This window comes from Paralichthys olivaceus, chromosome 9 (genome assembly GCF_024713975.1).
Source record: "Paralichthys olivaceus isolate ysfri-2021 chromosome 9, ASM2471397v2, whole genome shotgun sequence".
In the NCBI taxonomy this organism is placed as follows: domain Eukaryota; kingdom Metazoa; phylum Chordata; class Actinopteri; order Pleuronectiformes; family Paralichthyidae; genus Paralichthys; species Paralichthys olivaceus.
In genome coordinates, this window is record NC_091101.1 from 10,528,525 (window position 1) to 10,550,298 (window position 21,774).

The 21,774-nt window shown below is 39.8% G+C and overlaps 3 protein-coding genes across 4 annotated transcripts; 2 read left to right on the forward strand and 1 right to left on the reverse strand.

Moving 5' to 3' along the window:
* Positions 1–10,090: 10,090 nt before the first annotated feature.
* On the reverse strand, positions 10,091–12,815 carry nek12 (NIMA-related kinase 12). The gene is made up of 2 exons (XM_020079477.2): positions 11,219–12,815; positions 10,091–10,445 (listed from the first exon to the last, which is right to left on the reverse strand). Exons 1-2 carry the CDS (start codon positions 12,327–12,329, stop codon positions 10,237–10,239), a joined length of 1,320 nt encoding a protein of 439 aa, XP_019935036.2. The 5' UTR covers positions 12,330–12,815; the 3' UTR covers positions 10,091–10,236.
* Positions 12,816–12,940: 125 nt separating this feature from the next.
* Positions 12,941–15,452, forward strand: pin4 (protein (peptidylprolyl cis/trans isomerase) NIMA-interacting, 4 (parvulin)). The gene is made up of 4 exons (XM_020078729.2): positions 12,941–13,164; positions 13,323–13,390; positions 14,127–14,246; positions 15,063–15,452. The coding sequence occupies exons 1-4, from the start codon at positions 13,128–13,130 to the stop codon at positions 15,219–15,221; spliced, it is 384 nt and encodes a 127-aa protein (XP_019934288.1). The 5' UTR covers positions 12,941–13,127; the 3' UTR covers positions 15,222–15,452.
* Positions 15,453–16,554: 1,102 nt separating this feature from the next.
* On the forward strand, positions 16,555–21,692 carry faf2 (Fas associated factor family member 2). 2 transcript variants are annotated; one of them, XM_020085083.2, is made up of 11 exons: positions 16,555–16,704; positions 17,531–17,599; positions 17,729–17,863; positions 18,107–18,183; positions 18,263–18,401; positions 18,508–18,593; positions 18,709–18,800; positions 19,116–19,293; positions 19,751–19,922; positions 20,031–20,174; positions 20,451–21,692. In XM_020085083.2, exons 1-11 carry the CDS (start codon positions 16,642–16,644, stop codon positions 20,631–20,633), a joined length of 1,338 nt encoding a protein of 445 aa, XP_019940642.1. In that variant the 5' UTR covers positions 16,555–16,641; the 3' UTR covers positions 20,634–21,692. The 2 variants fall into 2 exon arrangements, with proteins under 2 accessions (XP_019940642.1, XP_069387386.1); XM_069531285.1 differs by lacking the exon at positions 16,555–16,704 and adding an exon at positions 16,907–17,029.
* The last annotated feature ends 82 nt before the right edge of the window (positions 21,693–21,774 follow it).

The window sequence follows — 21,774 nt, forward strand, 5'->3', positions numbered from 1 at the left end:
CACCCGCCTGTCATCAGCATGGATTTCTCTTAAATTTGACCTAGTAAAATCTGCACTCAGTTGTAGTTTAATGAAATTAAGATGCTGGTTATAAAACTGAATCAGGGCAAGGGCCAAACACGCAGGGAAGTGGGTTAATGAGGCCACCTAATGGCGAATGAGAACAATTGCGTCAGGAGAGGGCACTAAAGATTCTCTTCAGGTCTCACTTTTGTTCAGGAACATATTTTAATAAATGAAATAGAGATTCAGTAAGAAGACAGGCTTATGCCCAGGACAGGAGATTAGAACAAGCACTCTCATTCTTCATCCACAAGCGCCGTTTGTTTTCATGTGCAGACCTATGTCACCTTCAGCAACAGTCATCTTTTCTGTCCTCTCTGACTGATGAATTGTGCACAGCTTGTAAAGATCCTGGCAATATCTGTCAGCACATACCCCTAGTTGTTTTCTTCAGCTCAAGCTGGTATCTACTATGTGGAGCATCATGGGAAGCATGCCGGCTGTCACCTTGATGTAAGTACTTCTGACAGGAGGAAAAGAAGCAGCTTTTACCCTTTTCCATCACAAACAACCATATGACATTCAATAGATGGGTTAGAGCTCGAGACTCAAGCACTGATACAAAGAGGTAAATAACATGTATGTTCACCGAATGAACTCCCTGCTTACCATGTTTATTCTCACTCTGCCCTGGTCTTTTCGTCCAGATTATAGGCTACATACTGTAGATACTGTAGTACATTTGTAAAATAATAAGAATTATAATGTTCAAATTATATATTATATTATTAAAAATAAGTATTTCCCACAAGTAGAGGACACTAGAGCTATTTTTCAGTCCATAAAATTATACTTTTACTAGTTTATTAGATACAGCAACATACTTAATAGCTACAAATGAAGAAAAATACAAGTATTGGTTTAATGCCTGAACTACCTCAGCATCATTAGAATCATTTGTTTCTACATTTACTTACATACAAGAAAACATTCAAACACCAGTATTCTGGATATTTATTTTCTGAGCACCAAGATACAAGACTTGTCTTTAGGCCATGAGCCCTGAAGCAGCAGATAAACCACTCCAACACAGGATTACATTATAATCTGCTGAAAGAATGGTGAGTGGTTATAAATCCTTAAAGGAATATCATCAGTCATCCAACTAGCATCTATATAAAAGAAAATGTCTGACAGAGATGAAGGAGCAGTACCAATCAAACTGACTGTCTCACAATCATGGCACCTCACAGTGTTCTGCTCACATCTACCCTCAAAAAATCTACTGGCCTTAGAACCAGCAAAATACTCACATATCAGCTATTCTGATTTATAATGATTGTGTGATTATTGTTTTTCATGCTTTAATTAAATGACAGTATGTTCTTGCCCTTTCCGTGGTCTCTTTCTGCCAGTGCTGCCTTGCTTTGAGGACACTAACGTCCTGGCAGCCAGTCAGGGTCCAAAGTGAAAATTCAGAGGTAAGACCAGGGATAGAAGAGCGAGCAGCAATGCATTGTGGACCTCCTACAGAGTGTCTTTCTCCACTTGTCTCCTGCTCTGCTGAGTGTCCATGTTCAAAGCTATAGCTGCTGCTCCTCTAACTTGTCGTTCCACACAGAGCCTGCTGCTACTGCACGTGCTGTTAGTTCCCATTTTATAAACATGCTTATTGCCTAATAACGTTGCTCTTCTATCATGTAATGAGTCACTTCCTGTATTCAGACAAGTGAGTTGTGTGTAACGAAACAGATTAAAACTACCACAACACTTTTTTAATATTAGACAGACATGTCTCGGCTTGTGGCCCTCATCAAGGTCGTCACAGCGTTTTGACATGTTTTGGCTTGTTCTCTACAGACAGGTGTTGCAAGAGTGATACTTGGAAGTAAAGACCAAGTTGGGCCAGACACCTCGACTCTGCTTCTTCAGTGAGATGTAACAAAAATTTCTGCAAGAATGAGTGAGCCAAACTGTACATGTGGAGTTATCTTTTTCATTATCTGTCAGACACCATGCTCTTGTGGGTTTCAGTCGTCTGCATAGATCCTCTGTATAGATGTTCAAGTCATGACAGAACTCCTGAGTGTTTTGCCCTGAAAATCGACCGTTTTTATGTGCCAAAATGTGGGAAAGCCTCCGCTCCCCCCCTCTCTGTGCTGTAGCGTGTTTGTGTAAGTGCATATGTGCAGGTTCATATCAGTCTGCAAGTTTTTGTGTGCTGGCAGGCAAATGTTTCAGGTCTTGCTGTTCTCCAGATGTGCACTATAGATCAAATGGATTTTGATTCACTTCAGATCTCTCTCATACTATGTCTGCCTGTTTTTTTTTTAGCCACTTCTCTATATGTTGTCAGTCAGCCTCACACATTTGGTTCAAACAGGAGGTGGGGAACTTTGAGCCACTTCTGATTGTGTCGTCTTCACCTCAAACACCTCTGCCTCCGCATTCTTTTGCATCATGGCAGTATACTCTGTAAGTATCGAAAGACTATTACGATTTCTGTTCTGAATTTAGAATTTAGAAAACGAGATCTATTAGTGCTTTATTGTGTCTTGTGTATCATTTATAGATTTCTACTTTATAACAAATTATTCTTACTTAATGGGCCTTTTTTTCCTTTGAAATCCAAACAAAACTTAGCAGCAAGTCAATACGATATAAAATTCAAGCGGATTTACAAGCATTCCATAAAAAGTGTTGATTTATTCCACAAAGGCAGCACAACATTTCTAAAACTGAAATAATATTTTTCACATTGTGAAAATTACTTTATCCGATCCAGAGTACAGCATATTAGACTTTTGAGGAAATAAAAAGTTTAGATATAAATAAATTAATGAAAATTTAATAAAAATAAATAATACTAATAAATACATGAATGCCATTTTTAACTTTAAAACTACGTAGGCATGGGTATTGAATACATTCACTGGTTATTTCAATGTATGAGAATGCTCTTATCGACAAGTGAGAGCAGAAAAGAGATGAGAACTTTCATCTTTTCTATGAGCTGTTTAGTTTCTTGAGGAAACGAATATAATTCTTGAAGACCATCGTGATGTTTCTGACAGATGTCATTAAGCACTTGTGGCCAATCTGGAAAAAGAACAGACAGAGGTTTGGAGTTACGTCTCATGTGGATACCCAGTATTGATGCAACAGTCAGAGCTCTTTAACTTTTGAGAAATTTGTGTCTTGGTTGGCTCACTTGTTGATGTGGTTCTAGAGCCTTCAGGTTTGCTTTAAGTTCTTTGAGAAGATTCTTGTGTTGTTCAGACACACTAACATTGTTGAGCAGGTGCTTCAGCTCCCTGGTAAAGTTGCCCACACATGAAGACTGAAAAAAACAAAATCACAGGGCATTGTTGACGGGGTGCATGAGTCCTGAATTGAGCTCAACTCAAGTTAAGGTAAAACACTCACCGCATGATTGTTCATATCTGTCCCTGGCACTCGCACTGGCCCAGACTGTAGGAAAAGAACATTGATATTATTTATTTAGTTATAAACGGATGACTACTTTAACTGACAGATGATCAAGTCAAAAGTCACGGGGAGTGAATAATTTAACAAGAGACACATGAGAGTGTTAAATCAAATTGAGTGTGGATACTTACAGATGTGATATTGACTTCTTTCTGTTTGTAGAGTCCATTGAGTTGCTCCAGTCTGTCCATAATCTCCTCATTCAGGTTAAAGTTTATCTCAGCATTGCAGCAGAAATGCAAAAGGAAAACAAGGGCAAACACAGACTTGATCATACTGCAGCGATCTCAATCTCTCACTTCCTTCACAGCTTCTTTTGGTTGACTTAAGTGTGACAACTAATGTTTTGGTCTCTGCCCATTCTTTATATGTACAGAAAAAAGGAAGTCACTGATGTCAGCATCTTACACCTACCTGGAAAAATGAATGATCACTCAAAAATCTGCAAGCTATGTAATGTTCAAACTGCACATGACACCATTTTGAAATGTTTTTTAAAATCTCTGATTTTATGGTAAACGATTTCCAACAACTAGCTTCACTGTATTCTTCAATAAGATTCAACAATAACATCATCTATATAAGTTTTTTGAGAGATATTAAACGTATGCATTGAATTAAATACTAATAATAATTATAATTAATAATAATAAGAGCCACAGACACACAACATTAAACTTTCTTTTGTTGTGATAATTTGTGGAATTCATGTTATTATAACTTCTCAGATAAAAAAAGGTGAACAGAATCCTCCTCACAGCTGCACTGTAACTTCAAAATGTGATGCTTTTTAAGCAATACAAATTCAATGATAGTGTTGATTCACTGGACAATCAGATGAATTGATCAGTTTGCTGTGCTTTTCAAACATAGACTGTGGTTAGAAAGTCAGCCTCATATCCCATCAAGAAATGATCAGTGTCCAAAACCCTCTCCTCTACTCAAATAAATAATACGTTTCTTGTAACAAGTGATTACTTGATTTTTCATACATCCTCCGGTTTGGGAACCAAAACCAATGTGTTGAATGTTCAAACCAAACTCATCAGAAAAATGAGCTTCATAAAATGACAAAAACATCTTTGGGAAAAAGGTTATTTAAATGTACTTTTTACTTTGGTCCATGGCCAATGGACTAAATAAAGACAGGGTTTATGACCTATACTGCAGCCAGCTACCAGGGGTGGGTTGAGTTGTTCTTGCTTCTCTTTTGGGAACTTACATGTCATCCATCTATATAAACATTCAGTTCTGTGTCATAGCAGCTGTCACGTGACAATCTGGTCCTACATTTTTATAAGACATCAACAGTGTTTCTGTGGGAGCACAGTTGACTTCCAGCTGTCAATGTTACAGCAGACAGCCTTGAATTAAGAGTAAGAGGTCTTCAAGCAACTTAAAGCAAAATCCCACCATTATCACAGCAATGGTAGAAGCTTTGAAGCATCAGGCTATTTATATTCAATTCAATTTTATTCTAATAACATCAAATCACAACATATATTTTCTTAAGGCACTTAATATAATAAAGGCAAGACCTTACACAATTATGGAAAAATTCATAAATATTAGGTATCAGGGTCTTTGCATACTATACCAAGTTTTCTAGCTAAACTCATTAATTAGCTGTTACAACTCTTAGCTTGTGTGGGGAAGGGAAATATAAAACCAGATGCTATTGGTTAAATTAAATTATTTATTTAGCAAAAGTCGTGAGCAAGATTACAGATATAAAAGAAGTGAGGCAAACCAAATAACCAAAACAGGACTCTTAACCTAGAGTTAACTAATTAACAACAAATATGGAAAACAGAAATACAAACAAAAATCCTCACAAACTTTTTCAAGAAAACAAAAATACAAAGGGACAGCATCTGTAAACCTAGTGCGACTAACACACGTCAACAAACTACAAAATAATGTAAAAGATCTACTTTTAGATCTAATGTCCTGGCCCGGTCTCCAGCGGTGTAAGGACGTGGATGACTCTAACGAATGCCCTATATACAACAATTACAAAACTAGCTAATGAGATTTAGCAGTCTGGCCAGCTTAGTACAGCTGCCATACCATGGTGGTCTAGGTTTATTTACTCTTCAGGTTCTCAGGGATTTCTGAAGCGGATACTGGGCTGATAAACCAAGAAACAGGCACCAGGAACAGGAAACGAGCAGCTGGCCAGGATGAGGGTACAACTGCAGCCAACCATGTAGCAGGAAGGGCAAGTCTTGATTTACATAAACATATGGCACAGTATTTGGCTGGACAGAAGAGGAGGCCATAACATATGCTAATTCAACTGCTAATGAACTAATGTTTGGTTAGTCTTCAAGCAAGAAACCCAATTGTGCTCACAATGCTAATAGGAGGCTGTGCTTGTTGTGTCATAGTTTGCATTGACCGGTCAAATATAATGGAGAAGCCCCAAGTTTTGGCCTAAAAAGGGGCCAAATTCAAAAGTGGGGACATTGTAAACTTTAAACAGTTACAGGACAGCTTTGGGTCAGTGATCAAAGCATGAAAAAAGCTGGAGGTGAAACTGGTGTAGGTCCTCCTCCATCATTTTAAGCAGCTTGACGCCTCTGACCTCCCCCATGGCCTTGCCACCACAGTGGACAATGAGGACATTTGCTGCTGCTCTTCCTCACAGAGAGGGGATGGTGGCGTTTACGCTGTAGTCAACCCAGCCAAACTAACAGATGAGGCAGGCTGAGGTTACTTCCCAAGGTCTCTGCAGCTCTCTGGGCACCAGGCCACACATAGCCATCACCAGTGATACACAATGTAACTACGAGAGGAAAATAAATGAGCGTGATAAATTTCCAAAGTAATGAAAAGTCTAAAGTTCACTGACAGACTCTAAATACTATTCAGCCCATAGAAGAGGGATAATGTGATATAGGCTAATTAAGTTAAGCAGCTAAGACTGGGACTTCAAGTCTATGCAGTGTGCAGCAGGTGGAAGCATCACAGGTGGCCATGACCTCAACAAGAACTTATGTACTGAAAGAAATAAACACCTTGTAACACATATAAAAGTGACTTTCTTTCTCAACAGCCATATTCAAGGTGACAATCTCCCACTGCTGTTGATAGCAGTTCACATAAATCCAGGCCCCCGCAGACTTATATAAGTATCAAAACCATAAATTTGCAGTGTTTGCAACAGCAGTGTGGGACTGCTATGAGGACTGAGCTGGAGGTATTTGAATTTCTTGAATGGTAAAATTGTTTCTTAATAGTTTGAAAAAATCCAAATATTTATGCTAATAATACTAAGCTGCTGTCGCACGTATCTTAGCTTATTAACATTGATTCAATGAAAATATCAATGAATTGACATCTGACTGTCAACAATGTTATGTGAAAATCTACATTCAGATTAATTGAATTGCTTTAAACTCTATATAAAGAAATGAAGCTGAAATATCCAGGATACATTCGCTACTATCATTTACATTTGGAGCCAGAGTCGTGCAAAAGCAATAAGGGGATGGGATTGGATGCGGTAAAAATGAGCACTTGAACATACATCAGTGGGATAAGAACTATCTCTTGTCTGTAACACCATGAATGGTTGAGGATTTAGATTTGGGCAGGTGACAGTTTGTGGACGACTGAAGAAAACATAAATTTTCCCTAGAAGGAAAGAAATAATATCTCCAGTCTGCTGTGACAATTCCAAGACCAAGTTCCACGGTCCTCAGTCACTTAGATTGAATGTGTTGATCAAAACATCAGTGTGATATGAAATACCTAAAATTACATACTTTTGTTTGATGTACCATTTACATTTACAGTGATGAATGGGACATATTGGTTTTTTACTCATGGATAGCACTCATGTTGTCCTTATTTAGCACTCAATCTACAGCGGTTTCTGGGGTGCATGCACGCTAACGTTGATCACACATGCAACAGGTTCAGAGTGACAGTTACACAGACTAAAAAGTGACAGACAAGTTCTCACATGAGAGAGAAAGCTGCATTGAAAACACTTTCGGGGAACGCGCAGCGGAAACTAAGAGGTCTGCATGGACGATAACAGCTCTATCGACACTAGCACTAGCATTATACCTCAGAGCAGAGAGATAATCAGTTGAGACGGATCCACCCAAGTCTGGGTGTGGAGGTTCCTTCTTGTTAAAAACGAGTTTTGTCTTTCCACTGTCGCCTGGCGTTTGCTCGTTTAGTAAATTGCTGGGTTTCTCTCATAATATTATAAGGTCTCAACCTTGCAGTGTAAAGATAATGAATATCATGATTTGGCATGATGCAAATAAATTCAAACTGAACTGAACCTCAACACAAGATATGATCAACACAGAATATGTATTATCAAAAGTTTGCATTTCTCCTAAAGGCTACCTGCCTTTATCTTTTACAATCTTTGTGGAACTCTGACTTAATGACTCACTGCATCATGGTGTGTGGATGTGGTTAACAGTGTACAGATGTCATCATGGAAGTTGCTGGGGTGCTCTTGTCTATCACACCATCAGCAGTCAGATGAGTCTGCAGGTGTTAATCTTTGAACAACTGAGGGGAACATTTCTGTTGCTAATGGGAACAACAGGGTAAAAAAAGTCCCAGAAGGGCAGAAAAATGTCCCCAGTCATATGTGTGCTGTGACAATTCCAAGACCACAGTTTAATCTTGAGTTTATTTTACAACTGCTGAAAGGATACCCGATAAAGCTTGGAGCTGGCTGCACAAGAGTAGCTCTGTCTCATTAATTGTGAAGGGCTTGAGATGATAGGCTCCTGTGCATTGACACCACAAAAACTCTGTCCTTGCCTTCCCCCAGAAACACACAATTCATGAAGTTGTCACAATAATTTCTATTTTGTGACTTCTTTAAACTGCAAATGTTTTGCTAAAGACAAAACAATACAAATCTCTAGTTGCACATGCACACCATTTTTGGTTTAGAATGTGGACAGTGCTTGTGAACACTGAACAATGACATCAGCTCCACAGATAGATGTATGATGATTGATGTGGTTTGTCCTCTGCTGTGGTGTGTGAAGACAGTAATTACTTATTGGAAACCTAGTGTTTGATCTCTCAGAGCAGGGCCTGTATATGTTGTACTGCTTGTAAATGTAGTGTGGGTGGAAATGAGACTGCTGGCTGGACGAAAACTTTGGGCTACTTGGGAGAGATCTTGTTTTGATAAGACATGAATCGTACATTTCCGTTGAGCTTTTCACATTCAAATCTTGTATGCGTCACATCTTACCTGTCTGGTGTTTCAGAGTGCATACAGTGTATTTTTGCCACAAAAGAGCTTTAAATCCTACACTCTATACTAATGATCATTTCATTACAAGTGTATTTTTAAGGACAACCGCTTCAAATGATGAATCCTGAAGATGATTCAAACCATAGGTATTTTACAAAAGTTATAATACACTTGGGTGGCTGATCTGTGGCCACTCCCAATTTAAGATGGCTTCTCATTATCACAAAATGTTTGCCTGATGATGCTCCAGTACTGAAATGGTGAATAAGCTGTGCAATTTTCGATCAACTAGTCTCAACTTACCCTACGCACCTGCTCCGCCAAACGGATGTTCAAATCTTTCTTTAGTTTTTCAGGCCTGATAAATCACATTCACAAGAACATGAGGTCACTGTGACCTTGACCTTTGACCTTCAGGCACCAAAAAGTAATAAGTCCAGATGAACGTTTGTATTTTATAGACATTCCCTCAAGCAGATCTTACGATATCTTGTTCAAGAAAAACATAAACATACCTTGACATTTGACCCCAAAATCTAATCAGTTCATCCTTGAGTCCAGGTCCATGCCACTGGCTGTCTCCGGCGTGGAGGCATTAATGGTTGGAAGATGAGGAGAATGATCTACTGAACAAAGGTTTAGTAATAGTATTACATTCTATTGCGTGTGCCTCCCATGATGCATTTGTATCTGTTTAAAGGCGTTTAAAGTATTTTGTGTATGTTCAAATACAAACTAAAATAATCGGTCACACAGATTTTTTTGCTCAATTTGCATTGGAGCATCGTTTTTTTCACATCAACAAAATACATCAACAAAAAGCTCATTGACAACTTACACTTAAAATTAAGTAATTAATAGACACAAGTATTCAGCTTTTGAGACCAAAACAACCAAAACTGTTCAAAATTAATACAATTTTTGTTCCTTGTAGACATATCTGTATTCTAGAGTCCAATTTCCATTTGAGGTTTTTTTTTATCTTAATCTTTTTTCTGATATTATCTGTATCTATTCTGCATTTACCACATACTTCCTCCAAAGTCATAACCACATTAATATTTGTACTTTTATCTCTTAAAACCAAAGATAAAAAAGATGAAAGGTTGTTTTAGTCAAATGTGCAGCAACATATAAAAACTGTGACAATGAAAATTAGGAGAATATAGTACATAGAGTATGAAAAACTGATACAATAAAATAGTTGTCTTCATGTATATATATGGATAATATTTTTTGGACCACAATTAAATATTTTGATGCCCTGGTAATCAATAAATTATATTTTATATCCTTGTGGTTGCAAAAACTAGTAACTTATGCTGCCATTACATCTTTTCTCATGATGCAAGAGATAAACAGCTTTCAGGAATATTTCCGTCACTGATCACTGAGCATCAATTAGCAGTAAAACTTCAGGCACGTAGTAAAATGCCTCCAACATAGAAAGCCCAATGTATTTCCTGTTTCTCTATATTTCAGATGGCGCTTCAGTGTTTTCAGCCAGTTTCCTTCAGTGCTTTCAGTGTAATGGTCAGTCCTCCAGCATCACAGAGCTGAAACTCATCCACTCCATCATTATGTGGCTGCTGATGAGCACCAGTGTGGGCTGGGTTTGCTTCATCCCCAAGATCTTCCCTCTCCTCATCTTCCTCAAAGTCATCTGGATAGTCACCTTGTTCTGAAATTTCAGGAACCTCCTGAAAGGCTGAGAGAGAAAGAACCTGCTGAGTGATTTGCCACTGTCATACCAGAACAAAGATACCAAGAGCGAAGGCTTTTGTAGTTGATCATAAATCTACTATTTATAAGCTCGTATTATAAAACTACTAAATGTTGATGAATTTTAACTATTATAAAGGTTAATATAATAGTTCACATACAAAATGATAGATACTTATGCTCTGGTGTATTAAAAAAATACCAATTGTGTTGTATATAAAAATTCCAAATGTCCAAACATTCTCCGGGGGCACTGAACGCAGGTGCCAGAGTGAGAGCCTTAGTCTAGACTTTCCCTGGACTTTCTCTGGACTTTGTCCGAATGAGCCCATGAGAAAACACAGCAGGACATCCTCTGGAGGATTCACCAGAAGTGAATGGGCGTGTTGATGATATTTTAACACATACATTTCTGCCTGCTGCTCCAGCCCTCACCTGGAGATTTCTGTGTTGTACTGAACGTGTCTGAGTGGAACATCTCCTGCTGCGTGGTTCATATGTTAAATGCAAACTCTGCCCGGACCCAATTCTGCAGACATTCTGAGAAGTTCAAGTCTCAAAACTGCCTCAATCGATCAGACAGACCAAAAAAGTTACCATGTGTGGCTACAGAGGGCGCTGTTGCTCGGTAAAAGTTAAATAGTGTTGCTTTAATGGTGTATTCTTACACTGTGGTACTGGTACTTTAACTGAAACCAATAGTCCCACTTTAACCACTTTTGTGGTTTGTTTCAGTGTATGTGTCCAGCACTACGTTACCAGTGGGCTCAGCAGAATCGCTCCTCATCAGAGACCCTGAGTCTCCACTGCAGTCTTCTACAGAGGACAAACTGTCATCTTCATCAAAGTCCTCAGGATAGTGGCAGTCACAGTGGTTCTGTCCTTCGACACACAATTCATCACAATCCTCCTCCTCATCACCAATAGTGTCTTCTTTCTCTTCCCATAAGAATGATTGACTGAGGACCTGTGACCCGAGTGAGGAGTGTTTTCCTTCTGTATTAATGTCACAGCTCTTCCCTTTAGTCTGAGTCACAGGAGCAGAGTCCGTCTCTGTGTCTTTCATGTTCTCTTGGTGGTCCTGCACATAGGCGATGCTAAGCACACAGGCTGCACTCGGCCTGTTTTCTGGGTCGAGGCTGAGCATTCTTTTTATCAAAGAGGAGATGTTGTCTGAGAACACGTCAGGCACGGGTTCATACTCCCCTCTGGTGATCTTGTATAACAGACTCATGAGGTTTGAGGCTGCAAACGGAGACCTGAGAGCACAGAGCTCGTACAGCAGACAGCCGAGAGCCCAGATATCGGACTTGGAGCTGTACGGGACATCTTGACAGAGCTCAGGACTGAGGTAGTTGGGCGTCCCGACACATGTGGAGGCCAGATCGGCTGTGTTGTTCAGTACTCTGGATATCCCAAAGTCCCCTAACTTTACCACACCTTGCTTTGTGAGCAGTACATTTGAGGTTTTGATGTCCCTGTGTAGTATTTTAGCCATGTGTATAAAATTTACAGCCGTAGTCACCTGCACAAACCACCCAATCACAGTGTCCTCTGTGACAAACTCCCCTGGTTTCCTTTCTTTTACTTTGTCGTCTAATGTCCCACCATCACAGTAAGTCATCACAATGTAAAAGAATCCACCGTCAGAGCTCACAAAGGCATCGCTGCATGTCACTATGTGAGGGTGCTCCAGCTTCCTGATGATCTCAGCCTCTTGGAGAACAGCCCTCTGGGTTTTTGCCGCCCTTGTCTCCTCCACTTTCACCCTCTTCACTGCATGCAGGCTCTTCCGCTCCACATGCCTCATCAGGAACACGTCTGCTGCTCCTCCACGGCCCAAACACAGGACCTGCTCATACTGCTCCATGTTTTGTCCGGAGCCAACAAATAATAATCCATTTTAAACAAGTAAAACCATAGTAGAGGTTATAAAGGGCTCTAAATGACACAGCAAAGCAGCTACCAACTTACGCTAGACAACCGTTTGTGTTGATTACTGTTGCCTTGGTAACCAGCTCGGCATGACACTGAAATTGGATAGGAGAACAGTCAGAGAGTAGAAACTGTTCTACTTTTGTGTTTTCAAAAAAGATATTTATCAGAAGCTCACAACTGGTTACAATTGGTTCCTTATACTAAGACTATATTTTGAAATGAAAAAAACACTTTTCTTATGTCTTTCATAGTGGTCCATGGGTTAAGGTTATTTTGTGTAATTTGTGTTTAATAAGCATTTGCTTCTTGTTTAGTACTTTACACAACCTTTTATTTGTACAAGCATTACTGTTTTATTTCCTGATTTATTATTTATCTCTATCTGTTATTTATTTCCTTGAACATGATTATGGCTTGGCTGTTGTTTTGGCTACACAGGACAAAATAATGTCTTATTTAGTTCTTGACATCATCATACATTGTCTATTATAAACATTTCAAAATTGTAAGAACTGTTAACATGTAAATTACAAGACATTGTAAAGGTACTAGACAGCCACTAGATGGCGATGTGGACATTATCTTACTGTTATCTACCAGTAATTGGCTGAAGAAGGAGAGTGGTTTGCGCTCTCTGCGCAGGTACCTGCGCATGTCACAACACAGACTGAGTGAATGTTAATTTTCTCGGTTTCATATTTCTGTGAATTTCACCGTATTTTAGAGTAAAATGCCTCCAAAGGGTAAAGGTGGTAAAACTGCCAAAGGTGAGTGAGTTTTCACTGTGTTCGTGTTTCGTACGTTTAAATCCAGCAACTTTCACGCTCGTAGCGTAAACCTGTCACGCGTGTTTCATGTAATGATGGAGCACTGCTGGCTGCAACGTGACTGTGTTGAAGCTGTGGCTGAACTTTATGTTTTGCAGGAGCAGCTTCAGGAAGCGCAGACGCGGATAAGAAAGACAAAGCGGCCAAAGGAGGCACCGCAGTGAAGGTAACGTTGGTTTTACTGGGGTTTCATGTGACGGAAGGGAGTTTCCTCTCCTCCCACTGACTGGAAGCGGACTATGTGAATGTGTGGTCTTGTTGAATCGGACTGCACTTGTTGACACCTCGCCCAAATATAATCTGCAGATTTCCCGTTCAGCTTCCGACGAGCGGTGAGGACGTGATCCATGACATGGTTACCGAGAGAAACCCCATGTAGGCAGGGCCACGTCACAGTGTTTTATTGTGGTCACGGCAGCATTTGTCATGAGGAAGTTATAATCGCCATAATGGAAAAACTAGACAAAATTTGACAAATATTAAACAGTAAAATCCTCTGAAACTTGACATGCAGCCGGTGGGGGGGTCAGCATGAGCAAGAATGAGGTGAAATATCTGTCACCTGTTAAGGATTTAAAAAAAAAAAATCCATTTAAAATAGTTATGAGTGCCATAATTAAGAAGAAGCTAATTTTGCCTTTAAATTTCCTGATATTCTGCAGTAAAATCTTCTGAATGTTGAAATACAGACAGTGGGGGTCACCATGATCAAGAGTGAGGTGAAGTATCTATGTCACCTCCCAAGGATTAAAAAACATGTCATGCCTCACACTGATGCGATGTTCTTGAGTGTTTAATTGCTAAGTTGAATACCTGCATTGATATTGAAAAGCTATAGTTTGTGTCCTGCCTGTGGTTTATTCCTGCAAGTCTCACTGTGCTCTTACTGTGTGTGTTCCTAGGTTCGACACATCCTTTGTGAAAAACATGGAAAATGTATGGAGGCGATGGAGAAGCTGAAGGCTGGCGTCCGTTTCAGTGAAGTGGCATCACAGTACAGTGAAGACAAAGCAAGACAAGGAGTAAGAACATGCTCTCATAATCAGTTGTACAGTTTTATTCAGGTTCAAACCAGTTGCATCCATTCCTGGCCTTTTACAATTAGATGTTCTTCTGTAATTTTATATATACGATGGAATATCATATACCATTGAATGAGTGCTGTTTATGATATACAGAGCGAAACGTCAGTATGAGTCCTAAAGGGTAATAAAATTCAAACAGATTATTCACAGATGAATAATACATGTCTACTCACTGTTATTGCAACATGTGTTATGTTTATCTCTGCACCACACCTACACTCATGTAGTCACTGAAGTTTCCCAGACACACCACTGTCTTTGGATGTGTTAAATCAAATAGTCACTTCTACTATGCAACTTTCCTTTCGTTTTTACTCTTATTCGTATTAAAGCTCTCGAAGTCTCCGATGGAAAAGCTGGTCAACTTTTCAGAGCTAGTTAACCTGAGCCTGCTTGGGTTAAACATTTTTACTGTGTTCATTTTGACGTTAGATTTGAGATTAGGTAGCTGTGTAACTAAAGGGTAGAGAATGGTTAATCAACCATACAAATTACTCCATTCAAATTCATTTTGACAACCCTGCCTGGTTAGTATTGTATGATCTTGGCTAACTCTTTTCAAGAGGATTTGCTAAGCAGTAACTTATAAACTACATCTTTGCATCTGAACAACCTGAGCCCTTAAGTCAGACTTTTTTCATGTATTCTCAGGCACTGGAAAATGGGTTAGGGTTAGAGGGTTTCAGTCCCTTCATTTCTTGCTTGATACTCATATCAGGTGCATACAGTAACTGACTGTTATTACGATGACAGGGTGATCTGGGATGGATGACGCGAGGATCGATGGTTGGACCTTTCCAGGATGCAGCATTTGCTCTGCCTATCAGCTCCATGGATAAACCTGTCTACACAGACCCTCCTGTCAAGACTAAGTTTGGCTACCACATCATTATGGTTGAGGGAAAAAAGTGAGGCTCAACGTTCAAAATTGGGACTCAGATTCTGTATTTTTAAATTATGGTTTTCACCTCTTTATATTTTGCTAAATGTTAATTAACAATATTTTTCTTTGTGAAATGTACTTAAGCATACTGACAACTTAGCCAGAATTCACAGTTGTCTGGGTTTTTCTTTTCAGTTTTGATAATGTTTGCGGAACTCAAACCACAAATCGCCAAATAAATGTTTCCCTCGTGTAGTACAGAATGTGTAAGGTTTGTGTGGGTGTGTGTGGGTGAGAGAGAGTGGCAGAGAGACTTGGCAGAGGAAGTTTCATCCTCACTCTGAACAACTTCTGGTTTAAAGTCTTTTAGAGACACTGTACAACCAATATTTCAAATGATTGCAGAGCCAACCCCGTTGAGAAGATCATGTAGATAATGAAAAGTAAAAAACCATGTTTCTGTTTGAATTTTTAAATAGGAGATAACAAAGAAAGCTGAGAAATGTTGTTCAAAATACTGTGTAGGATTGCAGCCAATAATTCTTTTTATTATCCTTCAATCTGCTGACTATATTCTCAATCTCTCGATCAGTTGGTCTGAGTACAAGATGTTAAGAAAGGCGATGCCATTAATTTGATTGTTTAGATATTCAGATCACTGTTGCATAAAGACAAAGGAAACACGCACGCCTCACTATTCACAAGCCGCAGTGTCTTTTAGCGAAACGATTAAACAAAAACAGCAGCCTGTTGATCAAATGGTTGATAAAACAGGTTATTGTTTCCGTACTATTACCGACTGTTAAATGGGGTAGCATTGAGTAGTTTGTTCTCATTTTATGTATTTCAACTAAATGAATCATTCAAAGACATAATATACAATATATTTTGACTCATTATGTTTTCAAAGACAATGATTAAAATATTAGACAGAATTTACAAGTTTCCCTAACTACATGAATCTCCCCTTTAAAGGTTCAGTGTGTAGAATGTGATGGTGAAGTTGCATGTTGCAGCTGAATACCCTCCCCTTCCAAGCATGAAGGAGAACCTGTGGTAGCCTTTGGTTTTCAGAAAAACTCAAAAGGTGTTTAGTTTGTCCGGTCTACCAGACCAGACCCTCTCCTGAATATCTCCTGTAGATATAAAGTAATTAAATGTAAAGGGCCCATTCTAGGGTAAAGTAAACAACAATTCGTAAAATTTAGATGAAGAACCACTAGGATCATTTTAATTTAATATCTGCCAATAGATCCTTTCACCTACATCTTACACACTGAACCTAAAGTCCCTGGTTACAAGTCCTGATCACATCACACTAACATTGACCGACGGTGTGACATCCAGACCGCCAGGAGGCGCCAGCCCGCACAGGCCGCGACAGCAGGGCCCGCACCGGGAAAAGGCAGCTGACGTTGTTACGACTTGCTGGATGATTGGTGAGGTAAGATGGCGGCGCCAGAGGAGCCAGAATTATCCCAGGCTCAGACTGAAAAACTCCTCCAGTTTCAGGTAGACAGCCCCAACACAACACTAACACGCGCCCGTTTGAACCGTCTCATGCTAACACGCTCCCGTTGACTCGACAACCACGCGAGCAGGAGAATCTGTGCGCGTTAAAGCGCTTTCTGCTCAGTCAACTTCGGTAGCGTTACCCCCGAACCTTAGCCGTCTCCTGGAGCCACAGCTAACGTTAGCGGAGCTAGCTAGCATTAGCAAAGGTAGCTAACAAGTTAGCACAGTTTAAGGGCCATGGATGGATCCGCACAGCGCACCGTCGTTTGTTCTGCTCACAGATATACAGCCTGTCCAGCTTTGTTCTCCAGCGTCACTCGTGGTGCGTGTGGTTTGGGTTTTATGACTTGACGTCAACTTGGCTAACGTTAGCACTCCACTGACGCTTCCTGAAACAGTTGCTGAGTTCACACCAGCAGTCGTGATGGAGCTGTCACTGAAGTTCCCCAGCCACACCACTGTTGCTGGACCTGTTCAATCGAATAGTCAGCTCTCTGTCGATGTGAACGAGGCAACTTTCTTCTCGTTTCACTCTGTTTTAAAGCTCTCGGAGTCTCCGATGGAAAAGCTGGTCGACTTCTCAGAGCTAGCTAACCTGAGCCTGCCTGGGTTAAACATCTCCTGTGTTCATTTTGACGTTAGATTTGACATTAGGTGGCTGTGTAACTAAAGGGTAGTGAATCAACCAAGTAAATTACTCTATTCAAATTCATTCTGTCAGGTTAATGTTGTATGATCGTTGCTAAGCAGTAGCTAATAAACAACATCTTTGCCCTTCTGAGCAACCTGAACCCTTAAATCAGACTTTTGTCATCTTCATCAGGACCTAACTGGGTTGGAGTCAATGGACCAATGTCGTCGAACATTAGAGCAGCATAATTGGAACATAGAGGTAAAGTGTCTCAAATTCATTTTCGTGCATCTTTATTACATCTTTATTCTTAATAGATTATGGGGACTTTTGCTTTCTTGCTCTGATTAATTAGCCTTTTTGTCTCGACTTACTCTCGATGTGTTTTAGGCTGCAGTACAAGACAGACTCAATGAGCAGGAAGGAGTTCCCAGTGTGTTTAACCCTCCACCATCCAGACCATTACAGGTCAATACAGCAGACCATAGAGTATATAGTTACATCGTGTCAAGGCCACAACCCAGGGTAGGTCTGCACACTTTCACATCGGTTCTTTAGATTTTATTTACCTCACAAAATAAAACTACAAGGTATCTGTTTTTGCCTTGCCCTTCTGTATCATTGTTAATGGTCTTGCTTGGATATGCCTCTAACATTAAAACTGCTCAGTGACTTTTCTTTTCTTATTTTTTTTCTTACACAATGCCTAGGAAATACCTGATGTCTGGCATTTCTCTTTTATTAAACTGCATTGACTCTTCTTTTCAGGGATTAATAGGATGGAGTTACTACTTGATAATGCTACCGTTCAGATTTACATATTACACACTTCTGGACATATTCAGGTAATTCGAGCACATTGAGTTATACATGTAGCTGCTTGATAGAGGATGGTAATTAACTGTCAGTGTTTTTTTCCTGAAGGTTTGCCCTGCGGTTCATCAGGCCAGATCCGCGTGGTCGTGTGACAGACCCTGTCGGAGACGTTGTGTCCTTCATTCATAGTTTTGAGGAGCGGTATGGTCGGGCACACCCTGTATTTTACCAGGGAACATACAGCCAGGTACGTTCAGAGACATGCTGGCAGACACACGTTTTGAATCAAGTTCATTCATACAACAAGGTTCAATTGCAACATGTTGTGATTTTGATCACTGTGACATGTGCAGGCACTGAATGATGCCAAACGGGAGCTCCGCTACCTATTAGTGTACCTTCATGGAGATGACCATCAAGACACTGATGAGTTTTGCTGGTATAATACTTCTTTTTTTTTTACCTCTATTGCCTGAAGTGCTTCATATTACCTGTTGTCTGCTTAGTACAGTTGGTAGCTTGTTACTCAAAGCACATTTGCTGTTTCTCCATAGCTCCACCCTATGTACAGAAGAGGTCATTACCTTCCTCAACACACAAATGCTCTTTTGGGCATGCTCAACCAGCAAGCCTGAGGGCTACAGAGGTACGCAGATGTAATGTTATTGAATGTGTCTGCATTATGTGATCATGAAAAATATGTTTGGTAGCAATCAGACACATGTATCTACTGTATGAAAGAGATGTGAGACAAAAACTTGTCTTCAACCATATGACAGAAAATCAAATGTGAAGTGATGATTATTTTCAGATTCCAGGTTTTGATCCAAAGCACTATACAAATGTATTATTATAAATATTATGTGGTTTTATTTGTATGTTTCAGTGAACTGATTATCTAAAGTAGTAAACTGCGTTATAACAGTTATATGTAAGTGTAATATATCTGGATGTGTTCCAGTGTCCCAAGCATTGCGGGAGAACACCTATCCATTCCTGGCCATGATTATGCTGAAAGATCGCAAGATGACGGTGGTGGGAAGGCTCGAGGGTCTGATTCAGCCGGAGGACTTCATCAATCAGCTCACCTTCATCATGGATGCCAACCAAACATATCTGATGTCAGAGCGCCTTGAACGGTAAGTCAGTGATGGATTCTAACATACTGTTTTCCTTTTATACATTTCATCTAATACAAGACAAACTGGGAGTTAGATGTTTTAATTGAAGTTCAAATGTGTGACTGTCTGGATCAATTTACTTCATTCTCATTGTGAAGTTTAAAGTCCAAGAATAGTTTGTTTGATGTCACACTCTGCCCGAACACCAGAGTTATTTAAAACTGGAGTACTGTTTTTTAATAGTTTTTAATTTGCCTTTATATACCACATAAAATGTTTACCATGCTTGCATCTTTTTTTCAGCACGTTTCCTATATTACCAGACTGACACTTTGACATAAAAAACAAAATTTGATATGGCAAATTATTATTATTTTTTTTCTTTACATGAAAAAACACAAACATGCTCATCGGAGCATTTTTAAAGTTGAAAATCTGGTCTGCAACACGTGCAGTTAATGACTAATGTTTTCAGGGAGGAGAGGAACCAGACACAAGTGCTACGGCAGCAGCAGGATGAGGCCTATCTGGCCTCCCTCCGTGCCGACCAGGAGAAGGACAGAAAGAAAAGGGAGGAGCAGGAGCAGCGCATGCAAGAGGAGGAGAAGGTTCGACAGAGCGCTCTTGCTGAGGAGCGGAGACGAAGGGTGGGTTTTATTTTCTTTTTACATTGTACACGCCAATTTACACATAGTGACTATAACCAATCATTTTTGATTTCTGATTCATGTTGTCACATTTTGTTGTGAATCCAGACACTCGAAGAGGAGAAGGAGAGGAAGTCAGAATGTCTTCCTTCTGAGCCGCCTGCAGATGATCCAGAGAGTGTCAAAATAGTGTTTAAGCTGCCCAATGATACACGAGTAGAGAGACGATTCCTGTTTGGGCAGTCTCTGACGGTGAGTACCACAGTTATCAAGACTCAAGACACTTGACCATTTTTCTCATCCAGTAGTTGTCTGCAGGTTTCCCAATGTAATTCACTTTTTTCTAAACTAGCATATATTTTATTCACAACCTTAATAATTCTGATCCTGGTCAAAGGTGGTTTGACACCTATAATTTGAGATATTTTCATCTGACACAGACATGGCTCACATGTGAATGAGATCATTTTTCTCAGATAGTGTTTTTTTCTCTCTCTTCAGTGAATGGTTTATTTTTTTCTTTTTCAGGTAATATATGACTTCCTTTTCTCATTGAAAGAAACCCCTGAGAAGTTTCAGATAGTTACAAACTTCCCTCGCCGAGTCTTGCCCTGCCTCCCAACCGAAGAGCAGCCCAACCCCCCCACACTGAAAGAGGCAGGACTCAGCCGCTCCGAGGTCCTTTTTGTTCAGGACCTTACGGATGATTAATAGATGACATACCTCCTCTACGTGGAAACACATTTTCCTTCGATGCTCAACCGCCCTCTCCCGTTTTTTCATTTTACTTTTGTCAAATGGCCATTATGCACAAGGGGGTCACTGATATAAAATCATGACCCGGACTAATCAGAACCACCCAGCATCCAGTCCTTGTTTGGTTGTGTTTACAGGGTTCCCAGTAGCCTGGAAAGTCTTGAATTTTATCAAATAAATATTTCTTGAAGTCCTTCCTTGAACTCATCTTTACATCCCTGTGGAGGGAGGTGTGTTTTCCATCGTCTGTACTAGTTACCAGTTAATTCTGGTCTTTCCTTACTGATAAATGTTGCAGCAAAGGAATTAATCACCTACTTACCTACAGTAGCATAGCTTTGTTAAAAACCCCGATCATTTCTTTAATTACTCCATGTCAACTGGGAAACTGAGGAAGTCAGGTTGTATTAATACTTACTGATGCACACAGGATGCAGCATGAAGTATGGACTTCTATGATGGCATGAATGCTTTGCTTTTCTTGATGTTTGCTCCATTTTGTCCTAATTCAGCACCCTCTGCCTAAAGTTTACACACGCCTCCTTCAGTGGATGACAAGCACAGACCTGGTTTTGCTTTGGTACTGCTGTGATTGTTTATCCATGTGGTTTGGAGAGCTAATGTATTACTTCAGGGAACAGGTTGATGGACTCGGACATAAAGGAAATATGGGAACCCTGTTTTAAATGAGCCATGACCTGTACATAAGTTAGATATTTAAATCCTCCAAAATTCACCTGACTTTTCTTCTTTGTTTTTGACTCATCTGTGTCATAAAATGACCAAACACAGGTTGGTTACTATGTAAAGCAGACTGCCTCAATCTCATGAAGTTTAAAAGGACAATATTTAACAAAGGCCACAGCTTTTACATGTGGCTTTATCTAGCATAGTACAAGTCTGCCCATAGTGTGCCTGTGGTTACTCATAAATGCCTGTTTTGCCTGTAACATCTAAATGGGCTCATGTAAAGATGTAATTTTCCAACTATAAATTAAAAACATTTTAAAAACATGGGTTTATTGAGAATGTACAACTTGCTTGATGTAAGGAGATCTATCAGAAAAGCTGATTTTTTTTGTCTGCTATGATTTGA

Coding starts and splice junctions, on each gene's coding strand:
- faf2 (XM_069531285.1), top strand. CDS start 16,949: ATGGATCCGCACAGCGCACCGTCGTTTGTTCTGCTCACAGATATACAG. Junction 17,600..17,728: donor AGCATAATTGGAACATAGAG/GTAAAGTGTCTC, acceptor GATGTGTTTTAG/GCTGCAGTACAAGACAGACT. Junction 18,184..18,262: donor ACACTTCTGGACATATTCAG/GTAATTCGAGCA, acceptor TTTTTCCTGAAG/GTTTGCCCTGCGGTTCATCA.
- pin4 (XM_020078729.2), top strand. CDS start 13,128: ATGCCTCCAAAGGGTAAAGGTGGTAAAACTGCCAAAG. Junction 13,165..13,322: donor AGGTGGTAAAACTGCCAAAG/GTGAGTGAGTTT, acceptor TATGTTTTGCAG/GAGCAGCTTCAGGAAGCGCA. Junction 14,247..15,062: donor AAGACAAAGCAAGACAAGGA/GTAAGAACATGC, acceptor TTACGATGACAG/GGTGATCTGGGATGGATGAC.
- nek12 (XM_020079477.2), bottom strand. CDS start 12,329: ATGGAGCAGTATGAGCAGGTCCTGTGTTTGGGCCGTGGAGGAGCAGCA. Junction 10,446..11,218: donor CGATTCTGCTGAGCCCACTG/GTAACGTAGTGC, acceptor TTTCTCTCTCAG/CCTTTCAGGAGGTTCCTGAA.